Source organism: Bombina bombina, chromosome 3 (genome assembly GCF_027579735.1).
Source record: "Bombina bombina isolate aBomBom1 chromosome 3, aBomBom1.pri, whole genome shotgun sequence".
Classification (NCBI taxonomy): domain Eukaryota; kingdom Metazoa; phylum Chordata; class Amphibia; order Anura; family Bombinatoridae; genus Bombina; species Bombina bombina.
This window is the reverse complement of record NC_069501.1, coordinates 1,041,853,506-1,041,867,237: the sequence shown is the minus strand read 5'-3', so window position 1 is coordinate 1,041,867,237 and position 13,732 is coordinate 1,041,853,506. Positions and strand designations below refer to the sequence as shown.

Sequence of the window (13,732 nt, the reverse complement as noted above, 5' to 3'; positions counted from 1 at the left end):
CTGATCTGGCAACAGTTTCTCTTGAAAACAAAACACAGATATATATTGTTGCAATATTGTGATTGACAAGCTGGTTTCTGCTCTATAGATTCAAACTCACGGACTGGCTATATGTATAATATATATTACTATGGGCACTTTGAATGTGTTTAAACATACTCAATAGTAACATACATGTGTTAGAAAAAATATTTTATGGCTATCATTATCAAATAGTTTTCCCATGTTTTTTCCTTAATAATAGCTCTTATGGCAAATGAATTTGTTGGCGTTATCTATCACCACACATCTGTCCAAATATTTTAAGGTTTAAAGCAATATTTGTTTATCATGAGAATGGTCCTATTATTATTGATGGCATCTATGTTTTCTAAACTAGGCGAAAAATTTAAGAGGGCCCTTACAAATTTAGTAACCATATATATATATATATATATTTTTTTGTATATCGTTGGAAATATATTCATTAACAGCCTATTGAGTGTTGAATAATTAACCATTGCTATTTCTATCATGATTACACCTTAGCTCTAAATGAAAGGTTCTACAATCTATTAGTAAAGGTTTTCTCCGCTCATTGCATAGAGCTCTAACCTGCAGGCCAGCTTTCAAGATTACTAGATCATTGCATTGTATAAATTTATAAATTGTATTTTGTATTAAACAAGCGATTTAATTGATGTTCTATAGCCATAGTTGAAATATTTTCATGTTAAATGCTGCATTTAGATGCAACAAGTAATTTACTAGTAAGAGGTTAATATGTAAGGGAGGGGTTGTAACCTCCCATTAACATTGACCAATCACTGTGTTAAGCAATCCCTTTAAATATGTTCACCTCTTAAGTGACTGCAGGTTTATGATTACGGCATTGCCGAAACTAGTCAACCACCTGCATTCCTTTTACCTGTTTGCTGTGATGTGAAGTAATGTTTTAAACAAGAAGAATAAAGAATTGGTTTTTATGCACACAAGGAACCGACTGCTGCCTCATCTTTTGCTATCTATTTATTTTGGGATGACAAGGAGTCCCTGTTCTTTGGCAGTTTGTCCCTTCGAAGATCCTCAAACTTCGGTTCTCACTGTGAAGTCAATACAGTGCAAGCACCGTGTCTCCTGGATGGTGATAGGCTGAAGGCGGCACACCCCCAACTACGCACAACCCCGATGACGTCACACGCCAAGCTGCGGAGGCCCGACATTTGAAACTAGAAGCGGTACGGAGAGGAGTTAATTCCTATAGGTGAACCGGCGGCTCTAGCCGCAGATTGTCCCCATTTAGGATTATACCTCTGAGGAATTCGCCACTTTAAGTTTCTTTTGGGCCGTTAAGAAACCTCCTATGGCAGAAGGGTGAGTCTTTTACTTTCACCCTATTCCGCATCAGTGGATGCCTTGGAGGATTGAGGTTGTTGAAGCTTCCTTGGGGGGTGTGTATGTTAAGCCTATATGCCTGTTTTTCACGGAACATTGCCTTAAAGTGACATTTTAAACCGAAGTTCAGATATCCACTAGAGTGTGTTTGTTTCGCCTGGGATAATTTTCTATTGTTGTTACTTGTACTGTAAATGTCACGCTTGTCTTTTGAGTGTTAAACGTTTACAAAATAATAATACATTGGTGTGTGCATATATAAAGGCTATAATGAATGGTTTGCATTTTCCAATAAACTTTCTAAAACAAATTTTTTTTCAGTACAAAAATTCCCAGAAGTCAGTTAAAAACAGTTAGTGTTAGTTTATAAAGGAAATATCACAAGGATTAGCTAAGCTACTTTATCCGCATTTGATTTCCTCTGAAACAAGGAGCATTGTCAATTTACCCAACTGAAAAAAAAGGCTTTATTATTTGTACAAATCTAGATATCAGCTTTTGCTCTGATCCCACTTATGATTAAATGCCTCAGACAGAACCCAATGCTGTGGGATCGGTTTGTATAAGAAAACACTCTCTGTTACCTGTTTCACAGTTTGGCTGTATTCCTCCTGAGATACAATATCAGGAAGCGGCGTCTGAAAAGAATAAGGAAAACAATATTACCTAAGGGAGAAGACTGCTCTCTGTGCTTTCAAAACACAATCACCACAAGCACATTTAATATGTTAATAAAAAAAAATGGTACAAGATCAACTAAAAGTATCAATCAAAACTTGTAGAGATGCTGCTAATCCAGAAAAAGTAAAATACTATATAAAGCAACAAGATGGGTCTCAAAGAAATGCAAGTGTAAAACTTTAGTTTTACCTAGGTAGGCTCATATGCTAATTTATTATACCTTGAATGCCTCTTATCTGAATGCATTTTGACAGTTTTTCAACACTAGAGGGCGTTAGTTCATGTGTGTCATATAGATAACCTAGGAGTCAGCACTGATTGGCTAAAATGCAAGTCTGTTAAAAGAACTGAAATAAGGGGGCAGTTTACAGAGATACAAGGTAATCACAGAGGTAAAAAGTATATAAATATAACTGTGTTAGTTATGCAAAACTAGGGAATGGGTAATAAATGGATTATCTATTTTTTAAACAATAAAAATTCTGGTGTAGACTGTCCCTTTAAATCTCTTCTATATCAAAGTAAAAGCTTAATGACACAAGAAAGAGCAATAAATCATAAACTATATTTTGAGTTATTGGATTTTTTATTATTATTATTCACCTCTCTACTACATGACTTTTAGGGGCATATTTATCAAAGTGCGAGCGGACATGATACAATGTAGCGTATCATGTCCGCTGCACATCGATAAATGCTGACAGCATATGCTGTCGGCATTTATCATTGCACAAGCAGTTCACCAGAACTGCTTGTGCAATACCGATTGGGTTGATTTCTATCCACTGCCTCAGAGCAGACGGACAAGTTATGTAATTTGTCCTCATCATGGGAAATGCCTCATTGCACTGGTCCTATTATGGCAGTTTTGGCAAATCTAAAGAGGCCCATATCATCCATTCAACATATAAATATCACAAGCCACCTCATTTGAAAAAGTGGGTCCCACCATTTAACTAGAAGCAATTGCTTGTGTTGTTAATGTCAAGGCCATAGTCTCTAAAACCGTCTTCAGCACAGTGTGAAATGACTTAGCAGCAAAGTAGTTTATGATACAGCATTAGTGATGTGTAGCCTGATATTACTAAGTGTAAAGATTATTTTATATTCACTCCAAAGTCAAAATAATTGACTATTTAAAGCGTATGAAACAGCTTAATATTATTTGTCTGGTTGCTAGGTAATATATTCCTTTGTGTGCAAGTATAATAGTGAAAGGTGCAAAATAATATGATATCAATTAACAAATATTTTACGGTCTGAAAAACAAGTGACAAATGAATCAAGCACGCACATAATAATGATGTTGAATATTTTACTATAAAAAAAGGATTTAAGGGAACAGTCAAGTTCAAAAAAAATAGGGCATGTAAATTTAAACAACTTTCCAATTTACTTTTATCACCAATTTTGCTTTGTTCTCTTGGTATTCTTAGATGAAAGCTAAACCTAGGAGGTTCACATGCTAATTTCTTAGACCTTGAAGACTGCCTTTAATCTAAATGCATTTTGACAGTTTTTTACCACTAGAGGGCATTAGTTCATGTGTTTCATTTAGATAACATTGGGCTCATGCACATGAATTTACAGAGGAATGAGCACTAACTGGCTAAAATGCAAGTCTGTCAAAATAACTGAAATAAGGGTGCAGTCTGCAGAGGCTTAGATACAAGGTAATTACAGCGGTAAAACTTGTATTATTATAACTGTGTTGGTTATGCAAAACTGGGGAATGGGTAATAAAGCGATTATCTTTCTTTTAAAACAACAAAAATGCTGGTGTTGATTGTCCCTTCAACTAAATGTTGTTTGTTTAAACTGACAGTGAATGTTTTAAGTTTTTATTATAAAATGCTTAATTATGTGTAGTAAAATAATACATAATAAATAGTATTATTTTTAGAATTATTATCATTTGGCCTTTTGCAAATCTTGAATTACTACGTGCTTACTGTCCCTTTAAATGATGAGAAAGAAACACTGTATTGGTCGTTTTCAGTGGTGGGTCTAGGGTTTTTTAGGGATGTTATGGCAATGTTATACTTACTTGTACCACCTTAAAACTCAACAGTCTTGAACTTCTCAAACAAACCTTTTTATATGTTGCAGCAACCCAAATCTTTAAGTCTAAACTTGTCAAACTGACATTTCTGTTTGCTATAGCATCGCTAGTCACTTTATTGAAGCATCCCACATCTGTTAGATGCCAACAGACCTGAATTTGCCAGAGTATTTTTTTTATTTTCTAAAGCATTCCAAACCTTTTATGGATCACACCAATTTGCCAAACAGTTTTGTTTGTCATAGCACCCAATTTTTTTTTCAGTAGACAACCGAAAGTATTTCACTGCCAAATGCGATCAAATAAAAAAAAAATTAACTTTTTCACAAACGTTTTCACAAACTTTAGGTTTCTCACAGAAATTATTTACAAACAGCTTGTGCAATTATGGCACAAATGGTTGTAAATGCTTCTCTGGGATCCCCTTTGTTCAGATATAGCATACAATTATGGGTTTGGTATTACTTTTTGGTAATTAGAAGGCCGCTAAATGCCACTGTGCACCACACTTGTATTATGTCCAGCAGTGAAGGGGTTAATTAGGTAGCTTGTAGGGAGCTTGTAGGGTTAATTTTAGCTTTAGTGTAGTGTAGTAGACAACCCAAAGTATGGATCTAGGCCCATTTTGGTATATTTCATGCCACCATTTCACCGCCAAATGCGATCAAATAAAAAAAAATCCTTAACTTTTTCACTAACTTTAGATTTCTCACTGAAATTATTTACTAACAGCTTGTGCAATTATGGCACAAATGGTTGTAAATGCTTCTCTGGGATCCCCTTTGTTCAGAAATAGCAGACATATATGGCTTTGGCGTCGCTTTTTTGTAATTAGAAGGCCGCTAAATGCTGCTGCGCAACACACTTGTATTAAGCCCAGCAGTTAAGGGGTTAATTAGGTTAATTTTAGCTTTAGTGTAGAGATCATCCTCCCACCTGACACATCCCACCCCTGATCCCTCCCTAACCCCCCTCAAACAGCTCTCTTCCCTCCCTTACCTCACAATTGTCACCGCCATCTTAAGTACTGGCAGAAAGTTTGCCAGTACTAAAATAAAAGGCTATATATATATATGCAGTGTTGGATCCTTCTTAGCCCCAAACCTCCCTCATCCACCCCCAAACAGCTCTCTAACCCTCCCCCCTCTACCTATTTGTCGAAATCTTGGGTACTGGCAGCTGTCTGCCAGTACCCAGTTTGCTAAAAAAAAAAAAAAAAATTTATTTTTTTTATTTCAAACCCAATTTTCTGTAGTGTAGCTGCCCCCCCTCAATACCCTGCCCCCTCCCAGATCCCTTTTCCAACATTTATTCCCCCCTGCCTCTTCTTCTCCCTCGCCCTCCTTCCCATACATTTGCTATTAATGTGTCTGAGTCTCATGCGCGCTACTGCCCCGCCCCGCCCCCCCCCACGTGCTCCAGCTCACTCGCATGCACTGCAGGGACAGGATCCGGAAGTCCCTCCAAGGATGGACTCCCCACCTGCCTCCCTGCTACGGCTCCCTCCCACCAACGATCAGCACCATCAATGGCCGATGCAGAGAGGGCCACAGAGTGTCTCTCTCTGCATCGGATGCTAAAAAAAGGGTATTGCAGGATGCCTCAATATCCTGATCGCTTCCACCACTTGAAACCCCTGAGGATGAGCAGGGTACACTCTTGGTCATTAAGTGTCGTTTTTTGTAGGACGTACCCTGCACGTCCTTGTTCGTTAAGGGGTTAAAATAATATTTTAAACAACTGGTAGAAAGTAGCTACATCACTGCTTGTTAATATATTGTTCACAGTCTTGTAATAAGTTATTCTGTGATTCTGTGGAAGAGGGGCAAAGAGCTGCTGGTGAACCACAACTGTCTCTCTGACACAAGGCAGGAAGAGGTGCAGACTGAAAGTTTGGTTCAGTGTTGCTTTTGGGAATCATCACAGTGCTGAACCTGCACTGTCTCTGTTCAGACTAGGCTGAACATCTTCTACACAGTGTTTGTCACCTAAAGAAATTGAGTTCCTTCTGTATGTGATGACTGCTATCTTCTTCCCTGCCAGTGTATGCCCATCTTTAGCAAGTAACAAGCCATTATTAAACAAAGCTAAGTATTGATTAGCATATGTTGTCCATAAAAGTGATTTACTTCACACGTGACCTGTGTCCTCCCTTTATTCAGTATAGCTAGCTACCATAGCACTCTCCCTGTTGAAAACAGACATGGGGGTCAATTTATCAAAGTGCGAGCTGACATGATACAATGTAGCATATCATGTCCGCCGCACATCGATAAATGCCAACAGCATACGCTGTCGGCATTTATCATTACACAAGCAGTTCTTGTGAACTGCTTGTGCAATACCGCCCCCTGCAGATTCGTGGCCAATCGGCCGCTAGCAGGGGGTGTCAATCAGCCCGATCGTATAGGATAGGGCGGATTGAAGATAGCAGCCTCAGAGACAGCAGACAAGTTATGGAGCAGCGGTCTTTAGACGGCTGCTTCATAACTACTGTTTCTGGCGAGCCTGAAGGTTCGCACGGAATCAGGGGCATCAAGCTCCATTCGGAGCTTGATAATTCGGGCCCCATGGTATTCAAATATTTTTCTTTCTCTCTCTCTCTCTCTCTCTCTCTCTCTCTACATATATTGCAAGTAAAAGCTGTTTAAATTTATTGTGAAACTAAAAATAATTGTCATTAGTTGATTTATTAGAAATGTATATGTTTCTTCCTCCAAGGATTTAAATCTAGATATAACTTTTGCCATAATAATATTTTTTAATAATTATTATCACAATTTTTGACTGAATCTCCATGTTCTACAAATGATCACTATATTTGTCTATATTTGTACCCTATCAAGCACTTATCAGATGTATATCTATTATTTATAACCAAAATGTTAGTATAAAAGCTAAAGAAAGATATTCGTCTAGATTCTATAAGACCCCATTCGTAAACTAATATCTCTAGCAAAAAAGAACTTGTAGCAACTGACAACTGAAAAATTGTTAGATTCGAAAAATATTTGTATATTTGTCACTATCCATTATAATCAATGGAGCAGACCATAGAACGAACTCCATCAGCATCACAAAACGCTTTTTAAAACATTATACAGCAAATTAATGAAAATTTAAAAAAGCATTGTCTATAAAACAGTAGATTCTAACATACATGCAAAAATTAAAAACTGAGAAAAACTTAAAGAGAAATAAAAAACATTTTTGACAGCCTATCAGCTTTGAAATAGTGATAGATGAACATGAGATGAAATACAACAGAGTATTTATGAATTCCGCATGCTGGGCCGCAGTGTAAGTGTAAAACTTCGACCACAACTCTAGAACTCCTCCTGTAATGCCCAGGGCTGCCCCTCTTCGAGATAACAGAGTCACCTTTCACTCTTACAGCAAGACACCATAATGAAAACACACATGCGAATATTGATGTTTCTGAAGTGTTGTTGTTGTAACTATTGTTTTTCTACAACGCTAGAAGTTCTTGTTTGATGTACGAGATATTAGGCATTGGGCACGTTACGGAATTAAAGATGTTAAAGGCAAGAAAGTCCACTAATTAAATGCCAGAAAAGATGGTATAAGCTTAATGAATTTTGAATATGATCTCACCTTCACAACAAATAAAACTCCACCAACATTTCAGCGTTATAGTGAGGTTTCTATTACATTCATTTTGTTATCATAAGCCCATAAATTGATACCATTTCCCAAGCGATTATAAATTACTATGCCTTTTCTAAAATTTAATATAATCAAAAATGACTTAAGACAACATATAAAAGGAAAATGTTTTATTACATTGCCCCTAGTCTAAAATTTTCAGTAAATACCTCCAAAGTTAAGACTTTACGTACAAACCAAATTATGCTAAAGTCAACTGTAACTACAAAGAAATACAAACTTTTCCATAAACTAAGGATATGGTACTGTTGCAGAGAATGAAACAAACATTACCTTCTCTCAGCCTCTGTCATCATAAGGTCACTTATGTAGTTCCTTTCATGTCCCTGACGCCTACACATCGCCTTCTGTCCCTGGTGTATTTGTTTAAAGAGCAAATATGTTGAGGGCTCAATCATAGGAAAAAGTGGCTGTTCAAACCAACTTGAATTCCTCTGCAATAGCTTCAGTATAACCGTATGGCAAACAACAGCTCTATATTTTATATGTTCAATAATGTATGCATAGAGGTTCTATTACAAGATGGAAAATATCAAAAAGTTATATATTACTGTTTAGACCTCATTTCTTATATTGCACTTGAACCCTATACAATAAGGTTTGAAACTCACTGCCAAATAGGTGATAGCTTGCACATCAAACAAGAACTGCTAAAAATGTGGACAAACAATAAATACAACCATAACATAACATAGTAATTGTAATGTATGCTTAGTTAAAGGTAAAGTAATCTCACTTGATAGAACTAATGGTGTCCCCAGGGTTGGCAGTTGGGCTTTCCAGCGCATTCTAAAGGAACTTTCACCTATACCTCAGTCCAGAATCATGAATTCTGAGCTCTGTCCCGCTGGCCTACTGAGACAGCCATATGTCCCAATTTGCAGGATTTCCCTTAGCCCAGCCTACAAAATGCCCAGACAATGCCTACAATCCTGCATACTATCCCCCCAGGATCTGGTCCCCTTCTGTCAGGGTCCCGCCCACAAAACAACAAAGTTTCCCCCAACCTCCTGAGTCCCAGATTCCAAGTCACAAATGTTGGGAGGTATGAGGTTCTTGTTGTCTCAATTTTATATTTCTTTTATTCCTCTTTAACTGTTTTCAAGTTTTCTTTTGTGCATATGTTAGATTGGACTCTGTGAAAGAAGGAGTTCTTTTTTAATTTTTCTGTTTTGTATTGTTTTGTTTTGAATATGGTTTTTGTGATACCTGTATCCTTCTCAGTGAAATCATTCTATGTGCAGAGAAGTAAACAGTTACAAAATAGACGTGGCTCCATTGATTATAATGGAGCATAACTGACAAGTGGAAAGGGGCAAGCAGAGCCGTTTAAGGGGTGGGAAAAACAAGAAGTTGCCCGGGCGCCAGCGATACCACTGCCTGAAATAACTGCACCAGAGCTGGAACACTGTTCCCTATTGTGCACAGCTTTTTTTTCCCAAGCACCCATCTTATCTGTTACTCTGCTGAACAGCCACCACCTGCCGTAGCTGCTAGCAGATTTTACCATGTGGTGGTTGTTCAGCAGAGTAAGAGGCTGATGTAAAGGAGCAAATTTGTAAGAAGTATGGTGGCAACATTGAAATTGAACAAAAACAGGTGCCAGGCTTTGTGTGAGACTAGTTAGGTAGTTAGGTCTGCATTGTATGCTGTTACAAACTATTCTAGATCCACTACTTTTAGGATGCAGGAAAACAGAATTTAATTAACCATTAAGTGCATGGATGCTGCTGGATACATACAGGCAAATTAGTAGGGATTAATATATGGCTTGGTAAAATCATGGCTCGTATGATTTATTTCAGTTTATTGCATATCTGTTCAAGCGACGTACGGTGAGGTCAGTGGCTAGTGAGGCACTGGCTAGTATCAGAGCCCGATAAACATACATATGAACCCGATAGATGTTCAGTTACTAATGCTTAAAACTCTGCAGAAACACTCAGGCACACACAAACAAAAACATTCAAAGGCACACACTGACCGAAACACAGAAACACTGTTATATATTTAGTAGCAATATTTCTAATTAACAGAATTATGAATATTGATAATCAATCATAAAATTAGCAGCAATATCTCCAATTAATGTAGTAGAATTTGTCAATACACTCCAGTGAAACGTTAAATAATCTCTATAGTGTATTCCAAAATGCTATTGAGATATCTAGAAATTATGACAACAAAATTATTATAAACATTAATATTTAATCTCAAATTAAATTAATTCTTAAATTCTGACCAGTTAATCTCTATAAACACATTGATTATATTTATGCAGAAAATGGTGTATTGATTTTGACCAAATATATATGTCTAGTTTTTACAATATCTTATATCAAGCAGGCTATAAAAATATCTATATTAATTCATATTCAATCGCCAGGTACCTCAATATTATGGGCACAATGTTTTTATGAATTAACCTTAACTCACAATGAATTAAACATCAAATATTACCATTAGGTTTTACAAGAACGATTTATAAATTATCCAATGCCAAAATATGGGTTAATGATTTAACAACACTTGATTAACTAAATATATCCCAATGTTATAATAAGAAACTTAGCTCAAATTCAATAAGTCTAATGGAATTTGCTTGAGATTATTGTTCAACAACTAGCCAAAAATAACCTTTTATTACTTCAAATAATCAACCAGAGAAATGTATATATTATCAACACAATAGCCAATTCATGTGCAATTCTAAATATATCACAGTAGCTTCAATTTAACCTAGGAACATTAAAATATTAAATACTTTCCTTTTAATAATACATTTACTTAGTACGAATAAAATTATTTATAGACTACACCGGCCTATGGAATATAAATTATAACTAAAAATTACACCTTTAAATACAGCTTCATTTGAACTACTGCAATAAAGAATATCTTTTCTTTAAAACATTAAAAATATAAAAACATCAAAACGCTTAATACATTATCAGTAACCAATATAAGAGTTCAGCTTTTTCAATCAGAGTTTTCCAAAGTCAAACGTGAAGGTATTTTTGCAAACAGGGTATCATGAACACAGAAGTATTTCTCTCTTTTCAACAGAGAGTTATTCTAAGTCAGGCCCCAAAGTGTGTTTTTGTGTATCTTCCCTTCTTTGAATAGTCTTTTTGTCTGTGTAATAAATGCTTTAGGAAGTTTAGCAAACATATTTTGATATCATGGTTTAGAAAATCTATTTTGCAATGAAATTAGTAAAAGATACTTATTAGAGTTCACACTTGTTTGAAGACAAAGATAACACTACCTTTTAAGATATGGTTGTGTCTCATAGATAGAATGTAGGTAGGTTTTAAAAACTTAAAAATCTAACTACTTCCCAGGATGAGTGAGATTTTACTATGCAGGTTGACTTATACAGGGAGTACAGAATTATTAGGCAAATGAGTATTTTGACCACATCATCCTCTTTATGCATGTTGTCTTACTCCAAGCTGTATAGGCTCGAAAGCCTACTACCAATTAAGCATATTAGGTGATGTGCATCTCTGTAATGAGAAGGGGTGTGGTCTAATGACATCAACACCCTATATCAGGTGTGCATAATTATTAGGCAACTTCCTTTCCTTTGGTAAAATGGGTCAAAAGAAGGACTTGACAGGCTCAGAAAAGTAAAAAATAGTGAGATATCTTGCAGAGGGATGCAGCACTCTTAAAATTGCAAAGCTTCTGAAGCGTGATCATCGAACAATCAAGTGTTTCATTCAAAATAGTCAACAGGGTCGCAAGAAGCGTGTGGAAAAACCAAGGCGCAAAATAACTGCCCATGAACTGAGAAAAGTCAAGCGTGCATCTGCCAAGATGCCACTTGCCACCAGTTTGGCCATATTTCAGAGCTGCAACATCACTGGAGTGCCCAAAAGCACAAGGTGTGCAATACTCAGAGACATGGCCAAGGTAAGAAAGGCTGAAAGACGACCACCACTGAACAAGACACACAAGCTGAAACGTCAAGACTGGGCCAAGAAATATCTCAAGACTGATTTTTCTAAGGTTTTATGGACTGATGAAATGAGAGTGAGTCTTGATGGGCCAGATGTATGGGCCCGTGGCTGGATTGGTAAAGGGCAGAGAGCTCCAGTCCGACTCAGACGCCAGCAAGGTGGAGGTGGAGTACAGGTTTGGGCTGGTATCATCAAAGATGAGCTTGTGGGGCCTTTTCGGGTTGAGGATGGAGTCAAGCTCAACTCCCAGTCCTACTGCCAGTTTCTGGAAGACACCTTCTTCAAGCAGTGGTACAGGAAGAAGTCTGCATCCTTCAAGAAAAACATGATTTTCATGCAGGACAATGCTCCATCACACGCGTCCAAGTACTCCACAGCTTGGCTGGCAAGAAAGGGTATAAAAGAAGAAAATCTAATGACATGGCCTCCTTGTTCACCTGATCTGAACCCCATTGGGAACCTGTGGTCCATCATCAAATGTGAGATTTACAAGGAGGGAAAACAGTACACCTCTCTGAACAGTGTCTGGGAGGCTGTGGTTGCTGCTGCACGCAATGTTGATGGTGAACAGATCAAAACACTGACAGAATCCATGGATGGCAGGCTTTTGAGTGTCCTTGCAAAGAAAGGTGGCTATATTGGTCACTGATTTGTTTTTGTTTTGTTTTTGAATGTCAGAAATGTATATTTGTGAATGTTGAGATGTTATATTGGTTTCACTGGTAAAAATAAATAATTGAAATGGGTATATATTTGTTTTTTGTTAAGTTGCCTAATAATTATGCACAGTAATAGTCACCTGCACACACCGATATCCCCCTAAAATAGCTATAACTAAAAACAAACTAAAAACTACTTCCAAAACTATTCAGCTTTGATATTAATGAGTTTTTTGGGTTCATTGAGAAGATGGTTGTTGTTCAATAATAAAATTAATCCTCAAAAATACAACTTGCCTAATAATTCTGCACTCCCTGTATATAAGGTAAGTGCAAATATTCGAGTTGGTATAACATATTTTTGCTTCCTAAGTAGATTTCTGAGGAGATTCCACAGGTGCAATTCAAGAAGCAGCTTGTCGAGGAGTGGCAGAGACGACACACCAAACAGCTGAGCGACACAGGAAGGTGACGTCAGGATCAACGGAGGCGGAACGCTCAGGAACAGATGATGCGCTTCTGAGAATGGAAGAGTCCAGCCAACAACGGAAGGATTTTATGTAAGGTCCGGTGGAATGAAGGTAGAGAATTCCTCAGGAGGTTATGCAGAGGGAAACTGGATAAGATTGTAAGATCCAAATAGTAGAAGGAGGATGTCAGCTGGAGGCACACACAGAGTCAGCACAGGGAAGAACAGCTCAGGAGAAGCTGATTACTTCAATACCAAGTGGGGAGTTGAAGTATTCAGCGCATTAAATAGGGGATAGAACAGAATGTAAATACCCCTTAAAGGAACAGTATGTCACAGTCTGTGACAAAATCCACCTTCATTTCTAAAGCACCCAATGGAAATTCTCTGGGTACGCCCTTTGAGTTGGAGCTTATCTCTCATTGGCTACTGGGAAATGTAGCTCTCCTAACAGCCAAACCTTTTGGATGTAGTACTGGTTTTTGCCCATCGGGGGGAACAATAGGAATTGAAATGAGACATTTACATTTTTAAAATATTCTGTTTCTCAATTACAGATATATATATATATATATATATATATATATATATATATATGTATTTATAAAATATCTATTTAATGCACTCGTAATTTCCTACCCTTAAAAAACTATTTGGTCATATGATGTGGGCTATCTAATTTAACTAAGTGCTTATTTCCATTACCAAATATGGGTATATTCGGATATCTCTCAAATATATATATATATATATATATGTATAATACACATAATAATAAATATACCTACCTGATGTATGCTTCCATACAATTCTACTTAATATATCTTTTAAATAC

General features: G+C 36.9%; 1 protein-coding gene across 1 annotated transcript in view; it reads right to left on the bottom strand.

Moving 5' to 3' along the window:
- Window positions 1-13,732, bottom strand: part of RAPGEF3 (Rap guanine nucleotide exchange factor 3) — a 379,471-nt gene that overhangs the window by 209,559 nt on the left and 156,180 nt on the right. Inside the window, exon 2 of the mRNA XM_053708263.1 lies at window positions 1,959-2,012. Within this exon, the coding sequence (XP_053564238.1) occupies window positions 1,959-2,012 (54 nt within the window). The remainder of the gene's footprint in view (window positions 1-1,958; window positions 2,013-13,732) is intronic.